Source organism: Ochotona princeps, chromosome X (genome assembly GCF_030435755.1).
Source record: "Ochotona princeps isolate mOchPri1 chromosome X, mOchPri1.hap1, whole genome shotgun sequence".
NCBI lineage: Eukaryota > Metazoa > Chordata > Mammalia > Lagomorpha > Ochotonidae > Ochotona > Ochotona princeps.
This window is the reverse complement of record NC_080865.1, coordinates 67,553,167-67,571,274: the sequence shown is the minus strand read 5'-3', so window position 1 is coordinate 67,571,274 and position 18,108 is coordinate 67,553,167. Positions and strand designations below refer to the sequence as shown.

Below are 18,108 nucleotides of genomic sequence, written 5' to 3'. Positions count from 1 at the left end.
GGGAGCTTCAGTTCCTACTTCTGAGCCCACCCACGCTCAGCTGACTCCAACATCAGAAGACACAACCTTGTTATTCTCACCAGGCCACCGAAATCTCCATTAAAAAGTCAACAAGGTCGCCTTGGTCTCCTCAATGACGTCAGGTTTCTATGGCAACAGCATTGTACCACTTGTTACTCCAAACCGGAAACGCCTCCGCACAGACTTCCCCTTAGATCCCTAAAATTTCTTTGCTAGCATAACACCTTCACTCTTCAGGCCGCCAACACAGAAAGCTTGTTAATTCGGGGTACTATACTGGTAATGCAGCAAGTTGAAAGAACTATGCCCAATTTTGTGGAACAAAGTGTGTTCCTGTAGGCAGAAATTTTCTTCGCTTTACAATCTACAATAGCAGAAGATTTTCAGTATGCAGAGAGCCAGGGAGCTGTCCTAGGGCGCTTGGAGATGGACAAAGTCCTCTGAGGGAGGCTATGGAAAATCACACACCGTGCTAAGCACGTACTCTCATCTGTAGCCGAACATGGAGAGACTGTCCATAACCACATGGCTGAACCGTCTGGAAACACTAAAAATGTCATTTAAGTGGCCTGAGTCCCTTCAGAGAGCCAGGACTAGAAATAACATAGACATTTAGTAGACAGAAACTTGGTCACAAGTCAACCATGTTTCTGTTTATCTGAAGGAATTGTTTTCTTTTATATTGATTTCTTTATCTGAAAGACAGAGTAAGGGATTGGAAGTGGGAGAGATTAATCTTTCTGTGTTTCACTCCCCAAATGGTACCAAAGGCCAGGACTTGGTTAGGCCAAAACCAGGAGCTTCCCATATGAGCTGGGTCTCCCACATGAGCTGCAGGGATCCAAGCATTTCGGCTTTCCCAGTTGCATTAGCAGGGAGCTCTTGGGACAAGAACTGGCAGCCAGATGGAATGCTGGTGTTACAAGTAGTGGCTTCATTTGATGTGCCACAATATCAGCCCCCAATCCTCCATTCCTGATATTTTTTTTGAATGAGAAGGGCTATCATGACGGAAACCCATCTAGTTTCTCTGCATACTTACTCTTTCTCTGTGGCAGCAATAGTTCTAAATAGTCATTTTGGAAGAACAAAAATATGGTTTAGCCCAGGGTGTTCCCATCTAAACCTTGGCAATCAGCTTCCCTGCAGAGGTACTTGTTCTGCTTTGCCCTAAGAGGTGTTCTAATCTTAGGCCTACAGCTCACTGCCTTATTGGCTCCCCAAATATTCCTATGGCCTTGTTCCAAAATGTTTAGGTTTAAAAAGTTCACCCCTCACCCCATATACTCTCATGCTCCAAGTCTGAGCTTCTAAGTCAACTATGAAATATGGCAGAAGAGAAATACATGGACTGTATTTCATATAAAAGTGACATTGGTGGGCACATGGAAAGCCTGTTTCCCATATCACAGTGCCTGGGTGAAAGTCCTGGCTCTGATCCTACTTCTAGCATTCCTGATAATGTACATTCTTGGAGGAAGCAGGTGATAGCTTAAGTAGTTATAATCCTGCGGGTCTCTGCCTCCCACACTGGATCGAGTTCTCAGCCCCTAGCTCTTCCCTGGCATAGCCATGGTGGTTGTGTGCATTTGAAAAGTAAAACCAACAGATAGAACATCTCTTTTTATATCTCCGTCTCTTATTTGCTTCTCTTATCTTCAAATAAAAGAAGTTAATAATTTTTTTTAAAAAAGAGAAAAGTGATATTAGATAGCACAGATTATATTTACTGGCACGTGGGCTTCCTATTAATGAACTGGGCAGCTCTATCCACTCACATTGCTACATTCACAGAGTCACATAGACCAAGGACTACCATTCCAATTTCTCTGCTATTAATGAAGGAGCATTGTTTGTGCTTGAATAAAGAAAGTGACTTATTTGTCAATGACTTTTCCTATAGCAGCAGCAAGTGTTTCAGGCCATCTTTCTTGAGAAACAACTCTAAAAGTGATAAATTCCCCTTAATCTGATGGCAGAGTCAGCTAAGTGAACCTCTGAGACTTTCCTCACGGAAACCTTAGTGACAGCGCACTCTTTTTTCCTAACCTCCCCTGACCAAAGGGCTCATCTTATGGAATTAACTTCTTACTCCTTTGAGAGGGTTCAAAATCATAAATTAAGCATGGGCCCTGTGTGGTAGCCTCGTGGCTAAAGTCCTCACTTTGCACGCCCCAGGATCCCATATGGACCCCAGTTCGTGTCCTGGATGCTCCACTTCCCATCCAGCTCCCTGCTTGTGGCCTGGGAAGTCAGTCAAGGACTGCCCAAAGCCTTGAGACCCTGACCCCTGTGGCAGACCTAGAGAAAGCTCCTAGCTTTTGGATTGGCTCAGCTCCGGCCATTGTGGCCACTTGGGGAGTGAACCAGTGAATGGAAGATTTTTTTTTTCTCTGTCTCTCCTCCATTCTGTATATCTGCCTTTCCAATAAAATGTATCTTTTTAAAAAAAAAAACAATAATTATATATTATGATAATTTACAGTGGAAATTCCTTTAAGAGCAACTTGAATAATTATTCAGAAATCTGTATGTACACACTAACCAGTACAAAGTGTCATCAAAATTGTAACAAAGTCCCACCAAACCTTCAAGGATAGTAGTATATTTTTGCTAGCCAATAGCATATCAAATAAAAGAGGGGAAAGTTCATCCCAGATACATTGTTTTCTATTAAACCAATATTGCAAGTCAATAGCCATTTATTTTCTTCCAGCAAACTGTGCTTTGACTTGGCAAAGCTAGGTGCCTTTTTTTCCATATGTTGTCTGTCACCTGGGTCTGCCATCATCTGAAGGTTGCACTGCACTCAGATGACTAAGGGAGTTCATTTATAGGGATGAGAAGTGGAGTTGGTGTCTGCCAGGAGCTTAGTGGAAGCTGTTGCCTAGGTCACGGAGCCCTTCATGTCAGAGTAGCCAGCAAACATAAGATGATGCACAGTGAAATCTAAATTTGAACAATGAGCAATTTTTTAGTGGATGTGTGGTGGTTAACATTATGTCACGATGAGTGGGCCACAGTGCTCACATAGAGCTCATCAACATTATTCTGGATATTCCTTTAACGGTGCTCAAGGTGTTCTTTTGATGAGATTAGCTTTTGAGAACAAGGAACTTTGATTAAAACAGTTTGTACTCTAAAAGGTACATAGGCTTCATCCAACAAATTGGAATTCTGAATAGAACAAAAGGCTGACCTCCCTGAGCAAGAAAGTATCTGATTAAAAACCAGGTTTCAGGCTAGAGTTAGAACATTTCAATCTCCTTGTTGTCTGCTATGCAAGTCCGCCATACAGATTCTGGAATTCTAGTCTCCATGGCATGTGAACTAATTCTTGAAAGTAACCAGGGAATTTAAAATGGCCATGGAAATATATATTGTAAAAATTTACACATGGATTAAAAGTTTCGCACCAAAGAAACTTTTATTTCCATTTCCACGAACTTTTTGAAGTATCCCCACAAATTTCATGCTGTCCACCTTTTTCTCTCTTCTTGTATGTGTGTGTATATATCAGAATATATATATGTATGCATATATATATACCTACATTTATGTGCATATATACATCTATTATTATATACACTCTATTCTGAGCCTCCGAAAATGTCATGCAATTTAGTTTTATTTCAGTACTACTGAGCAACCTGTATTTTATTTGCTCAGTCTGTCAATGCTAAAGGAGAAGAGTCAGATTATATATTAATGACCTTCTGAGATGATGCAATGAGGCAAATCTGGCAAAATCATCAGATTGGCAAATAAAACAGAAGCTAGTGTCGCAATAAAATTGTTAGCAGTCTTACATTATACACTAATGGTGCCAAATAGATGTATTCATTTTCAAAGGCAAATGACATTGTGACTCAATTACTTGAATGACTTTTCTGAAATGTCATAGTTCCACAAAGCAGTTTCTGGTGAGGGCTTAGAAAAGGAACAAGAGAAAATACAGCCCTGGTAGAGATACTTTTCTGCACTTTGACTCAATATCTCTCCACTCCTAGGCACTCTCCTCCCTGAGCCCATAGGACAAAAAATTTATATGATCTCTGGTTTGGAGTAAGAGGCCATGAAATTGTGGAAGATTTGTTTTTTATTTCCAATTTTGCTTATTGTTCTTATTGACTGCCTTGACATCTTGGTGCTCATCAGAACCCCTCCTGCAGCAGGCAGAACTCCTGCAACAGGTCAGTTGACTCAACGTAGTTTTAAAAGACAGCTTTAGTTTCTTACCCTAAGTGTCTATGTGTCACATAGCCAGTGTCATTATTTTCAAAACTTTACCCAGTTTCCATTGTGATTTTGGGTTTTGCCAATGACTTATTTGGGACAAATTGCTGAATTCTTAAACATTTTGGAACTCTCTAGTAATCTCTGTGAAGACTGCAAAAATATTCTTAGAGATTTTTATCCTTTGAAATTCATTCATCTTCTTTTTGACAAAGCTTATGTGTATATCAACATTAGAAAATAGTCCAGGTCCATTTTAAAGGGACTTTTTTCAGTAGTTCATGTTTGTTGCGTTCTACATGTATCCATGAAGTCAAATATCGTATTAGCTTGTTAACATCTTTTAGATAATTACTGATATTTTTGAGATTATACTGTTACCAGAAAAGTTAAGTATTAGTTACCATAAAACTTATATAATTCTTTCTCACCATGATTATGTAGTTTTCTACTGATCTTCTAATTTTTAAAAATTTTTTGTTCTATGCCATTAGACTGCTATTGATGAAGAATTATTAGCCTATCCTGCAGATTAACTGTACCTGTTTAGCCAAATGTTTATTGTCTTACAGTCCATAATCCTGATATTTAAAAGTGATACTCGATTTCTTATAGATGTGCTTTACACTATATTACATTCAAAATTTTCCTGCATGCATATTACCTCTGTTCTTATATCCAACTGAATATTTTATAACTGCACTTCAGTTGTGGTTTTTTGACTAAACTAACCCTGACAGGATTCAGTAGTTGGAGTCCTACAGTCTGAGCCACATTGCAGCTCTAAATATCACAAGTCTATTCTCTTTTCTCAGTCTCCATGTGCTCTCTAGCTCATCTCTACTTCTACAAGAGTCAGTACAGTGGTAGGGATGAGGAATTTTAGTTCCAAATTTCTAGCTCATACCCCTCTAGCCCTGCAGACTTACTCAGTTATCTGCCTGGACATCCCAATGAGACCTAAGACCCAAAATTAATTCTGTCATGAGTTAAGATTAATGCTTTACCTGAGATTTATTGCTTTCTGCTGGCTTAAAAATAACTAAATAAACATAAGAAGAACATAGTTTACACATTCAGTGCCTCATGTGATCCACTTAGCAGTCCAGAGAGGCAAAAAACTCTGCCTTTTCACAGATGGCAAGATTGACCCATTAAAGCAGCACCATGGTAACAGGTACTAGCATTGTAATGGCTAAATGAGAAATTCAAAAAATCAGCTTTAAACTTACTTTAATGTTTTGTTGAATGACACATTTTTTTTAAATACTGGAAGTGTTTTTATGCTATGCTATATTTGAAGATACAAGTAATGCATACTAATCTGGAGAAATATAATTATCAAAGAGGAAAAATAAAATTCATTCATAATTTTTTCTTGCATGGATGTGTTTTAGTAGAAATGTCTTAAGATGCCATTAATACATGTCATGCATAAATATACATGACTTAATATAAAGTGGTGACAAATTTGCACACTGCTTTGTAACTCTTTTTATTTTAAAATACACAATGCTCATTTTTACTATCCCACTGGATGAAACACTTCTGCTGAAAGAGAGTAATTTCTTTGGTCAGAATGCAATATTCAAGTAGAATTTAGCAACACTAAGGGGTTTGAAAGGTTAGACTTAACGAAGTTGCATTAAGAAAAGGCAGAGAGAAAGCAGGATTGAAAAGAATTAACCTGGGTGAAAACTTCAGGTTTCAAGGTATAGAAAAACTCATCATGGTAATGATGATGACTACAATTTCTGTTAAGGTGACAGACTGCACCCTAACTTCAGTCCCCTGAAGTTTTGCCTTAAGTGTCATTTCCTTTAGGAATCGTTCATAACATCTTCATTTGCATATATGAATGATCAAATCTTGCTGAATTTAATCCCCTTTTTAGAAACATTTGGGTTTTCCCCCGCATTTTTAAAAATGTTTTTCCAGAACTACAAATATGACCATGAGAGAATTCCTGTACAATAAATCCCTAGAAGAGTAATTGGTATGTCAGAAAGCACATATTGTTTAAAGCTGGATATTTGATAAAGTGACTTCCAAATTTCTTGTACTATTTTGTATTCTTACAGGGCTCATAAGTGCAAGTAACTTTTCACAACTCTTAAGTATAAGTAGTACTTTATGTTTCCTAATCTCATACGAAGTTATTTCCAAAGACTGACAAAATGAAATTAAATGAAGTTGTTTCAGTGCCAAAAACTGGAATCCAAGCAAAATTTGGATAATATGCATTTTCCATCAATTTTTTATTTCCTCTATGCACAGATTTTAATTTCATTTCCCCAAATAGTTTTAATTCTATTCTCAAGAAAATTTAAATAACTCTAAATGTCTGTCTTAGTCAATTGGGGCTACTATTATCAATTATCATAGACTAGTGGCTTAGACATTTATCACACATAATTCTGGAGGCTGAAAAGTCTAATATCCAGGTACCAGCAGATCCAGTGCCTGGTGGTGGCTTACAGATGGTGACCTTAGTGTTATATCATCATAGCACAGAGGACAGAATATAAGATGGCAAACTCTCTCCTGTCTCTTCTCACAAGGGCACTAATCCCATTCATAAAGGTTCAGCTTTAATGATCTCTTGGGGAATTAAGCTTCAACATATGAATTGTGGTTGTTGGAATGTGAAATACAAAACACTTGATCCATTTAACTTGTTTCCTGTTCTAAGACATTTGATTTGCATCTTACTTGCTCCTATTTTAATTGTACTGAATATCCTAACTAGCCATCTTGTTTTTCTAAATCTTATATACATACTATTGATGCAAGTTGAATTGTCTTAATAGAATTATGGTATTTTGCCTTGTTCATCGTCTAGCAAAATTATCCAGGAGGATTCTGGGGATGTGAGAATCTGCACATGCATATGTGCCTGCTTGGGCTACAGGGCTCCTATGATCTACAATGTTCCATTGCCTTTTGCCCTTCCACTGTTGCATTACACTTGGGGCTTCTCATTGTATGTTCCTATCTATGGTAGAAAATTAGATCTATAAGTTTTGGTGTAGTAAATAATTATGACTATTGGGCCCAGCGGCATGGCCTAGCGGCTAAAGTCCTCGCCTTGAACACCCCAGGATCCCATATGGGAGCCGGTTCTAATCCCAGCAGCTCCACTTCCCATCCAGCTCCCTGCTTGTGGCCTGGGAAAGCAGTTGAGGATGGCCCAATGCATTGGGACACTGCACCCGTGCGGGAGACCGGGAAGAGGTTCCAGGTTCCCGGCTTCGGATTGGTGCGCCTGCCTGTTGTGGCTCACTTGGGGAGTGAATCATCGGACGGAAGATCTTCCTCTCTGTCTCTCCTCCTCTCTCTGTATATCTGACTTTGTAATAAAAATAAATAAATCTTTTTAAAAAATAATTATGACTATCATTAAACATTCTTATAGATAAGTACCTGCAAATCTCATATATGAATATCTACTACTTTTCAGGAAGACAGATTCACGTGCTCACACTGTAGCATACATAGTAAGTTAAGTCAGCCTGTAATGCCAGCATCCTATTATGGGTGTTGGTCCGAGTCCTAGCTGTCCCACTTCCAATCCAGCTCCCTGCTAAAGGCGCCTGGGAAACCAGCAGAACATAGTATAAATGTTTGGGACCCAGCTACTCATGTGATAAGCGCGGATGAAGCACCTGACTCCAGCCTGGCTGAGTCCCAGTTTTAGTGGTCATTTGTGGAAGTGAACCAGTGGATGGAAGGTCTACCTGTCCACATCTTTCTTTGTAAGCCTGCCTCTCAAATAAACAATATTAAAACAAATTGGGTAGGGCGGGGAGAGAGTCAGACTCCATTATTTGAAAATGAGTGAGGAAGACCTTGTGATAGAGCAAAGTGTGTCATAATGTGCTTCTTCTAAACTTGCTTGAATAGCAAAGCCATTGCAAATAGGGTTAAGTATCCACCCTAGGAGCAGATGCAGCAGGGAAGGAAGAAAGCATAAGACAGGACAGAATGACTAATAAAAAGTTACTGGGACTTGTATTCAGTTAAGACGTCTCCCTTTTTCCCTTCCTCCAGTTAGCTCCTGCCCTTCCTGTGAATCCAGGTCAAGGCCTAATAGCTTTGCTGCCACTTAACCTTTGTTCAAAGAGCCTGAAGAAGGCTTAGCATTTAAGGGTGAATATTCTACCCCTAGCTCTTGGCCTAAGTATGAAGCTGCAAGCATTGTGATCCACTTTCAGAAGGACAGGTCTGGAGAAACCAGTCTTTCATACGAGTGTTCTGTCCAGTAGACCCAAACTATTACATACTGAATTTCCTAGGGCTTAAACACACATGCTTCCAGAAGATACAATCAGAGGATAGAAAAGCAAGTGAATTATAAGGACATGAGGTAAGAGTTGTGTCCCTTTCCATATGATCCATTCAACTCTTTATTCTCCTTCACAAGGGTCACTGGCATTTCAAGCAAAACACATGGTTGTATCTCCTCTGCTATATTTTAAATAGTACCTGTAAGAAATATGCAACTTTTGTGACAAATGTGTGACTATTACTCAAGACCAAGATGAGGTTGAAAGCTAGCCAATATCTGTTGAAGACTTTGTAGAAACTGAATGCTTTACATCCTTGTTACCATTTAGGCTTCCCAAAAAATCAGTTCTGTGAGTTGTATGTCATTAATCCCTACTTTCAGATGAGACAACTGAAGCTCATAATGTGTACCTCACATTTTATCAGTTGATGAATCTTCAAGCAACACGCCTTTCTGGCAACAATACAAGGGATCTATTGCCAAACCTGACTTTGCTTTTTTAAATTTATTTCATTTTTTCTTTATTTTTGACATTCTTTACATAGTTAATTAGGACAAAAAGGTTCAAGGGCTACAGGAAAGTGGGTAAGACTATTATTTCCACGTTTTTTTTTTTCCTATCTCTGGTGTAAAGGGGGAGATAAAGGGAGAAGCCCAACCCAGTCTCCCACTCATCCCAGGTTCCTGATGTGGGCATGCTCCACCAAACCTGATGTTGATTCATTTTGAATCCCTTTCCTCCTTTAAAATCTTTTTTTTCCAAATAAAATCACAATAGAAATTATAATAGCCAATACTTTTTAAAGCGATTAGTATATACTAGATACTCTTGCAAGCGCTTGTAAATAATTTTGTGTTTTTTTTATATAAATTCTCTTTTTTAAATAAATGAGCTATATCTGGAAGAATTTTTAAAAATATTTATTTATTTTCATTGGAAAGTCAGATTTATAGAGTGAAGTAGCGACAGAAAGAAATATTTTTCACGCCGGGCCACTCTTTGTCTATTGTCAATAGAAAAAGGTAAAAGTTGCTTTAAGAAAAGAATACAGAAGTATTCAAAATGAAGTTAAAAAATGCACTGAAAAAATCTTGCTTCTGGAACAAGTGTGCCCTTCTCCTCCCTCTGCCCACCCCTCTCCTTTCCGGGACAGCTAGCTAAGTAGCAGACTGCAGATGAAATGGAGGCTGGGGAGGGACAATGAATGGAGTGGTTAGTTATTCTGGAGCGGAAGACAGCGAGAGACAGTTGTTGAAAGAATTAGAAAAGTTCAGCATTTTCCGAAAAAAGACGTAGCCGGTTTCTGGTCACCAGAGAATGGCACATCACATTTTCCTCTTTGGGAGAGGCAACAGAAAAGACTGACAGGACCAAATGCAAGAGGAGGGAAAGGGAGAGGACTGGTTGGAGGCAGAGGGGGCGGCGGGAGGGAGAGGAGGGCGGGCCCGTTTCTGCCGCGCTTTTGGTGGGAGTGGAAATTGGGGACGCGAGCTCACTGGTGACGTAGCTCTCATGTGACCAGGAGTCGACGTGTGCAGAAGTGCTACTAGTCCAGTCCTTGTTCCCGTCTGGGTACCAGCTTCCTTCTGCAGTGCAGGCAGCGGTGTTGGAGGCCAGCGGAAAAAGGAGTCAGTTTGGCGGGATTTTGCAGGTTGGTGTCCCTGTGGATGTTGCCGGGGGGAGTTCTAGGGTGGGACCTCGACTTCCGCGAGTCCTAGTCAAGTTTCCTATCCACCTCTGCCGCCCTCTTCTCTAACGCCTAGTTATGAGAAATGATGACCCCGGGGAAACAACCCAGGGGGTCCCGGAAGAAGGCCCAGGAGACTAGCATCTCACCAGCCTTTCCTAACACCCGGTCTTTTTCCCAAATCCTGTCTCAGTGTGCGAGAGTTTGCAAACAGTCTGCCTTTTTCCACTCCCTGCCTAATACGAAAGACTAGCTAACTTACACCGCGCTGGAGGCAGAGAATTAATGGAAACAATAGATGCCAAACTTTGCACCGAGATCCTGGACTGGGAAAGCGGCGGCGCGTGTCCAGTCTCTCGCAGCCGATCTGCCAAGCGAGCGCCTGCCCCACCCCCATCGTCTCCTCTTGTATCTGGTTTGTCTGCAGGTCTGTTGTTCTCTGAGCTGTCCGAGACCAAGGAAGGAGAAGGAAGGAACTGAGCCGACCAGTACTCGGTAAGTGAGAGACTTTGGGGGTGGGAGTGGGCAGAAACGGGACCGAGATTGCAGGCCCCACTGTTTTCTCCCTCTCCCCCCACCCCTTCCCATGGCGGGCCGCTCTTTTGCTTGTTGGTTCTGGGAGGACTCTGTGGGGGAGAAACGGTTGGGGGAGGGCCTGGAGGCCAGGCGGGTGGGAGAAGAGAGAGGTGAGGAGGTGGAAAGAGGAGGCAAGTGAGGCGGGGATTGGGAGGCCCTGGTGGCTGAGCGGGGGGAGGGAGGAGGTTTCTTACTTGCAAAATACTTGGTGACAACTCCCAATCCAGAGGAGCAAATTCTGAGACCTCTCTCCAGAGCTCCTGCCCACTCCCTTAGCCTTTGACCTTCTCCCTGCTTGCTTCCTAGAAGTAACTGCTCTCGAAATCAGCAAGAAAAAGAAAGGAAGATAGGAAAGGAAAGAAGAAAGACAGAGAAAAACAAGATGAAGCCCTGCCAAAAAATGGAAGGAAACCCAGAAAGTGAGAGCGAACCAAAGCTTGAGGAAGAGCCAAAGCCCGAGGAAAAGCCAGATGAGGAAGAGCCTGTGGAGCTGGAAAAAGCCGAGGAAAGTTTCAGAGAAAGATTGATTCAATCTCTCCAGGAATTTAAAGAAGACATACACAACAGGCATCTGAGCCGTGAGGATATGTTTAGAGAGGTGGATGAAGTAGATGAGATAAGAAGAGTAAGAAACAAACTTGTAGTGATGCGTTGGAAGGTTAATCGGAACCATCCTTATCCCTATTTAATGTAGTTTACCTGGATTCTTATCTGAGGTTAACATTGCCATACTGCTTTCCTTTTTGCTAGCATTTTCCTGATATATCTTTGGCCATCTTCCTACTTTTAACTTGTTGCTCTTAGTGATTTTTAGATGCACCTCTTGTTATCTGCATTTCATTGTTTATCACATTTTGAAACAGTTTGTACATCTCTTTTAATACATGAGCTTTACTCATTTGTAAAAAACAAAGTTCCTGATAAAAAACAAGATGGAGAAGGTTGCTAAGTCATATACAAATATCATATTTTTGAAGAGTATACTTGTAAATCACATGTATGCACACAAAAACTTGCAAAAGAAAAGCAAAGTACAATATCTTAATGGTGAGATTCAGATTTTTTTCTTCTGCTTGTTTGTATTTTTCATTTTCCTAAAATGAATCTGCATTATCATTGCTAAAAATAGTAATAAAGGCCTTACAACAATAAGCGAGTGTTTATTTCCAAAGTGTTGGGGGAGATACTCATTCACAAAAATTTTTTTCGTTGGCAAAATTTTAAAAGCCAGTGTGAACTTGACTAGAATAAGTGCACATCTTTTCTTATGTGTAAAATCAAGATTGTCATCACACAGAGATCTTGCAGGGGCCAATTAAAGTAGTTCTTCTGACTGCTTGACAGGGTTTTGTCCCCATTTACCCAGGAGGGCTTTAACTCACAAGAGATCCATTTCAGCTATTTTGGAGAGTGAATCAAAGTGTTCTCATTTGTGCTTGAGAACAAGTTCAGAAAACAATCAGATAGGCACTTTTTAAAAAATATTTCTTTCCAACAGTGCCTACCTACCACCCACCCCTTGCCATTGATAAAACATGCATTCTGGATTTTCTTTCCCTTCTACCAGGTCCTGCACCTAATTCTGTAAACAAACTAGCACACCCTGTGGGCTGATTTCCCATACTGACCTCTATAGAAATGCGGATATTGTTTATCTCTTTTTTAAATTTATTTTTAAATTTTGTTTTTGATGGTGTTTACATGGTTGATCAGGGTGGGAAGGGTCAAGGTTCAGGGAAAGGTGGGCAAGACCATTGTTTACACATTTTCTTTTTCTTCTTCATGTATCTGGGGAGGGGGGGATACAATGGGAGAAGCCATGCCAAGCCTACCCATTTCCTGATGTCATCCCAGGGTCCCTGAAGTGCAGCATGTTCTGAGGGTTCCGCTCAAGTTGTTTTGATAGTTCTGAAATGCTGTAGGTATCGCAGCTCCAAGGATGACAAATCCTTCCAAGGTCATTTGGCTGACATAGTCCACCTCAGAGTCTCCATTTGCCCATAAATTTGCTGTCAAGTTTTGCTGGGGTAGTTGATCAATTTGTTCTGCCCTCCTTCCTCTGCAAACCAGTGGGTGCTGTGACCCAGTGCAACCCTGCCCACCACACGCTTGGCCCTCATGTACACTATTAGGAGCTGCAGCCCAGTCAGACCGATCCTGAGTAACCCCCACTGGACCAGCACCCAGCTCTGGTTCCTGTGCCTGCCAGGTCTGTCCCACATCCCATTCAGCTTTCATACAGGTTATTGGGTACTGAGGCTTAACTCAACCAAACCAACTCCACCCTCAGGCCCACACTCATGCCAGTGGTTGCCACTGCCTGTCCAGCCAGGCCTACCCCCAGTCCTGGTTCTCATGCTCACCAGTGGGAGTTGCAGCCCATCAGAAAGGTGCCCACAGCCTCCCAATGAATCCATTCCCTGCGCCTGCTCATCTCTTTAATTTAAAAACATATTCAGTGCCACAATGTTTCAGAGACATCTTGGCAATCACTAGACATGATGGGGATGGACAAGATGTCAGAAACACACTATTCCTTAGTCAGAATCATTACCCTGTGTCTGAAGATGATAATTTTGTTTTCCTGATTCCCATTTCCTTAGGGTGAGTGATTTCTCCCAAAAGACTGGTGGCCGACCCTCCCTATCTATTCAACAGATACCTCTAGGCTTTCTAAGTTTTAAAGTGATAAACAGGCTAGATTTGAGGATACTCTTATTTCTGGGTGTAAATATATGAAAGTGCCATTTATTGTGTACCTACATCTGCATCCCAGTGTTTACATATTTACAAATGCATACATGGCTAAAACTGTGCCATATAAATGTTTTCCTCTATGATATGCTTTTGGGGGAATTCATATCTTTATACTATTGCTAAAGGTTTCAACAGGCTCATACGTGTTGGTCTGTCTGGAATTTTGGATGGAATGTTGTAGAAGTTTCAGGGATTACTATGCATTTCTCAAGACAGGGTAAATCCACCTTCCCTTGCACCCAGGCAGGAAATGGAAGAGATCACCCTCAGGCTACAGCAAGGACCAGACCTGCTGGAGCTGCTTTTTCTCTGTCTCAACTGAGGCAGGTACAAGACCCCAGTTGGACTGCCCTAGACACACACATTGTGGAGAGGACAATTGTCTTCTTTGTAGTTAGAAACACTGAACTTACTTTCCCCTTTTCTTTTTCACAAGGGTCTTGACGAAAGCTTTGCAAAAAGTTATTTATTTACTTCAGAAGCAGCTATGGAGAGATAGAGCGCTTCTGTCTGCTTGTTCACTCTCCAAGTGACCTCAATGACCCGGGCTGGGCCAAGTCAAAAACAGGAGCTAGGTACTCCATCCAAATCTCCCATGTGAGGGCAGGGGACCAAATGCTCGGGCAATCTTCCATTGACTCCACAGGTACATTACCAGGAAGCTGGATTGGAAGCAGAGCAGCTGAGACTTGAATCATTGCTCTTTTTGGATGTTGGCATCACAGGTGGTAGTTTACAATGCTTTGCTACATGGATGAAAACCTTTTATAATGGAGAAGATAAGAACTAACATAAAATATTGTTTGTGACAGTCTTTTTCTGAGATATTAGTACTCCAGATATAGATAATTTAAAGTGAAAGCAGAAAAGTCTAATGGTAGGGGGAGGTGATTTCAAAAAATATACAGATATTTCATTTTAACGATTCATTTGTTTGTATAAAAGTCAGAGAGAGAGAGAGAGAGAGAGAGAGAGAGAGAGAGAGAGAGATCTTCTGTCTGCTGATTCACTCACCAAATGGTTGCAGTAGTCATAGCCAGGGCTGGGCCAGACTGAAGCCAGGAACCAGGAACTCCATGGTGGGTGGCAAGGGCTCAAGCACTTGAGTATTGACTGCCACCTCTCAGAAGTGCATTAATAGTAACCTGGAACTGGAACCACAGTCAGAACTCAAACCCAGCACTCCTGAATGGAATGTGGGCATCCCTTGCAGCATCATAAATGTTGCAGCAAACAGCAACCCCTTGCTTTCACTAATACAAGATTCTTGTTTGACAGTTTTCTTCTTTGAGCACTTTCATTAGATATTCTACTATCCTATTGCTTATGTTTTGCTAAGGAACCAGGTATCAATATTTTGGGGTTTCTATAAATGTGAAGAGTCATTTAGCTCTTGATATGTCCTTGGTTTTCTCATTTTGATTCCCCATCATTTTCACTATAATGAATTTGTGAATATTTTGTGATTATCAAATTTAAAGTTTATTGATCTTCCTTGATGAGTTAGTTCCAGTTTCTGTTATTGTTACACTTGGGATATTTTTAGCTGTTATTTACTTGAATTTTTTACATCTCCTTTCTCTCTTCATTTTGTTAATTTCTTTACATGTATAATGACTTACTTCATGATATCACACAATTCTCTGAGGTTCTGATCACATTTTTAAAGTTTTTTTTTTCACTCCCTCAGTGGTCTCAAAGGCCTGCGCTATGCCAGACTGAAGACAAAATTCCATCCAGGTCTCCCAAAAGAGTTACAGGGGCTCAAACACTGGGTGTCTTCTCAGGAGCATTAGCTGGGAGCTGGCTTGATTGTGAACAACCTGGATTAGTAACTGCATTGCTGTACCACAATAAATGCAGCCCCCCTCCCATGCTGTTTTTCAGCTTTTTTTCTGTCTATATTTTGGATTGCATAATTATGAATCTGTATTCAAGCTCATTAATTCTTCTGTCAGTTCTCATTTTTTGGCTTCAATATTGGCTTTTCAATTCCAGAATTCCCATGTGATTCTTTTCTTAAAAATATATGTCTTCATTGATCTTTCTACTTGATGCAATGTTGTCATTACACCTTTCTATACTTCTTTAACCATGTTTCCTTTAGTTCTTGAAGCATTTATAACGGCTGGTTTGAAGCTTTTTCCAACCTGGTCATTGTCACAGGCGATTTATGTTGTCTGCTCTTATTTTCCAGAGTGAGGGTCGTTGCTTTCTATTTCTTTGCATATCTGTAATGTCTCTGGAAACTAGATGTTTTAGATAATATGAAAAACCCCCTTAGTATCACAATATTGTTATTTGCCTACTTATTTCTTTTGTGATTGGTTAGATGATTTTAGTGATATTCACTCCCCTCCCTCTAGCACTAAAATCTCTGCTGTCCCTCCACAGGAGGTAAGTCTTTTGGTATGCCTGCAGTCACTTTAAGATGACATTTTTTTGAAAGAGCATTCTTAGCCAATTTTTCTAACCATTCTCAGACCTTAGGCTTAACTGATTGCTGGGTGTTTGGTCTACTATTTGCAATAATGGCCAGTGATTGCTCTTAATATCAATTAAATTAAATATAGGCCCCAAAGTGACTGTTTCCAAGGTCATTGTTTGATATATGTTTGACTCCAGGAGGACTATTCCCAGCCTTCTCCTTCTCTGGCTCTCCATCAGTCTAGCCAGACAGCAGTTCAACAAATCCGTGAATCACTTCCCAATTGCCTCCACCACAATATCCAATGCTTTAGGTGCATGCTTGGTTTGAACTTCCATTGCAAAATGAAGTAGGTTGTAGTGGAAGGTATTACAAGATATTTCTCTTTCCAGGCAAGAATCTCTGACCCAGGGTTCTGGATCTGTAAGTAAGAACAAAAGCATTCTTCTCTGCGAATGACACACTTGCTTTAGGACTTGATATCTCAGTGGAGAAGTGAACAGCAACGTAAGGTACTTTGAACTAACTTCTCATTTTTTGGAGCAACATCTTCCAAGCCCAGGGAAAGGATGCTTAGGGCCCTGGAGTTTTCATCTATACCATGTCCATGAGGCCAACATTGTGGCACTTCAGTTTAAGCCACCACCTCTGATGTTGGCAAGGCCAGGCTGGGCTGTAGCATCCATTGGCATATATGTGAGTTGGGTTTATGGATAAATTTAATAAGCCTCTACCCATCAGAGTGGCTAGATAGAAGATGAGAGTCCCTACCTGTCGAATGCGTTCTCCTCATCCAAAATTCAATGGTCCCAACCTGCTATTTCCATGAGGAAAGCTTTTAACTGGAAGCTGCAAACAGAGGGTTTTCTGTGTTCTTCACTGCCAATTAGGAGTACAGTTCAAGCCTCCCTAAGTGGGGAACAGAGTTGGAGAAGCCAAGGTACTAATGCCATGTTCATCTTTCCTATGATGTTTCACAGATCGTCTTAAATAAATGTTACTCCGTTGACATAGTCCCTTAAGACCATTTCCAAATGCTTGAAATGATTGGTTGCTAGCTTTCTAATCTTGACCAGCCTTGCTGGAGAGCATTCTGCAGCATTCTTGCTCTCATGCCATAGATCAGTCTCTCAGGCATTGTTTGCTTTCACTGGCAACTCAGATGCTGTTACTCTGTGCTCCGAATACTCTGTTCAGCACTTACCATGCTCAGTTTCAGCTTTCTTCTCACTAAATAATGGGATCCATGAGAATATGAAGGCCACATCCACCTCATTTTCTTTTAAATCCCTAAAGAGTTACATGGAGCATAGTAAACATTTCATAACTATTAACTGAATTGAATGTGCATTTCTTGTATTTTGATTAATTGCAAAGAACTGTATCCTAGAAATTGTATCTCCTAACTGTGATACTGAGATTGAGAGATGGATATGGGGAAGCAGTGTCTAGCAAAGGACAGAACTCATATAATATAAAAAACAAATGTCAGGTTCACGCTGGGAGTTGGTTGGAGCTGTGCAGACCTGCTAAGAAATGAACAGCTTCGGCACTGATTGGAACCCAAGCAGCCACCATGGAGCCTGAGCAGATGCTGGAGGGAGAGACATAGGTTGCAGAGAATCCTCATTCTGAGTATGGCTTCACAGACAACATGGAAAGAATAGGAGAAAATGAGAAGGTTAATACTGAAGAGTCACAGAGGGTGGATCTGCAGTTTTTGCCAACTCATGCCTACATGTATCAGACAATTGTGCCTATCTTGTTACAGGGAATTGCTGTGCTTGCAAAGGAAAGACCACCAAAGCCTATTGAGTTTCTAGTATCTTATCTTTTAAAGAAACAGGGTACAATTTGAAGATCAAAACTGAGTTCTTGGGATGAACAAAAAAATTTGTTTGCTTTGCAGATTTGCATGATTAAGAGGCAGTTTAAGTTGCCATGATTTTCTCCTTTTGTGAAAGTATCAAAACCTTTAGGAAAATGAAATGTTTCTGGAGTTGCAAAAAAGAGCACTTCTCCCTTGTTTTGATTTAATCTCCATATTTATTTAATGAGCATATTTTGTGCAATTTATTCTCATATTTTGATATATATATTTAAGGATCTTCACA

The 18,108-nt window shown here is 40.6% G+C and overlaps 1 protein-coding gene and 1 pseudogene across 2 annotated transcripts; both read left to right on the top strand.

The window, feature by feature from the left end:
• Positions 1-10,059: 10,059 nt before the first annotated feature.
• On the top strand, positions 10,060-11,722 carry TCEAL9 (transcription elongation factor A like 9). 2 transcript variants are annotated; one of them, XM_012928402.2, is made up of 3 exons: positions 10,060-10,197; positions 10,661-10,728; positions 11,116-11,722. In XM_012928402.2, exon 3 carries the CDS (start codon positions 11,192-11,194, stop codon positions 11,501-11,503), a length of 312 nt encoding a protein of 103 aa, XP_012783856.1. In that variant the 5' UTR covers positions 10,060-10,197; positions 10,661-10,728; positions 11,116-11,191; the 3' UTR covers positions 11,504-11,722. The 2 variants fall into 2 exon arrangements, with proteins under 2 accessions (XP_012783856.1, XP_058514898.1); XM_058658915.1 differs by having other exon boundaries at positions 10,661-10,732; positions 11,138-11,722.
• Positions 11,723-17,570: 5,848 nt separating this feature from the next.
• On the top strand, positions 17,571-17,871 carry LOC101521729 (protein dpy-30 homolog; annotated as a pseudogene).
• The last annotated feature ends 237 nt before the right edge of the window (positions 17,872-18,108 follow it).

What these genes read in the sequence shown, in the direction of transcription:
- TCEAL9 (XM_012928402.2), top strand. Translation starts at nt 11,192, where the DNA reads ATGAAGCCCTGCCAAAAAATGGAAGGAAACCCAGAAAGTGAGAGCGAA.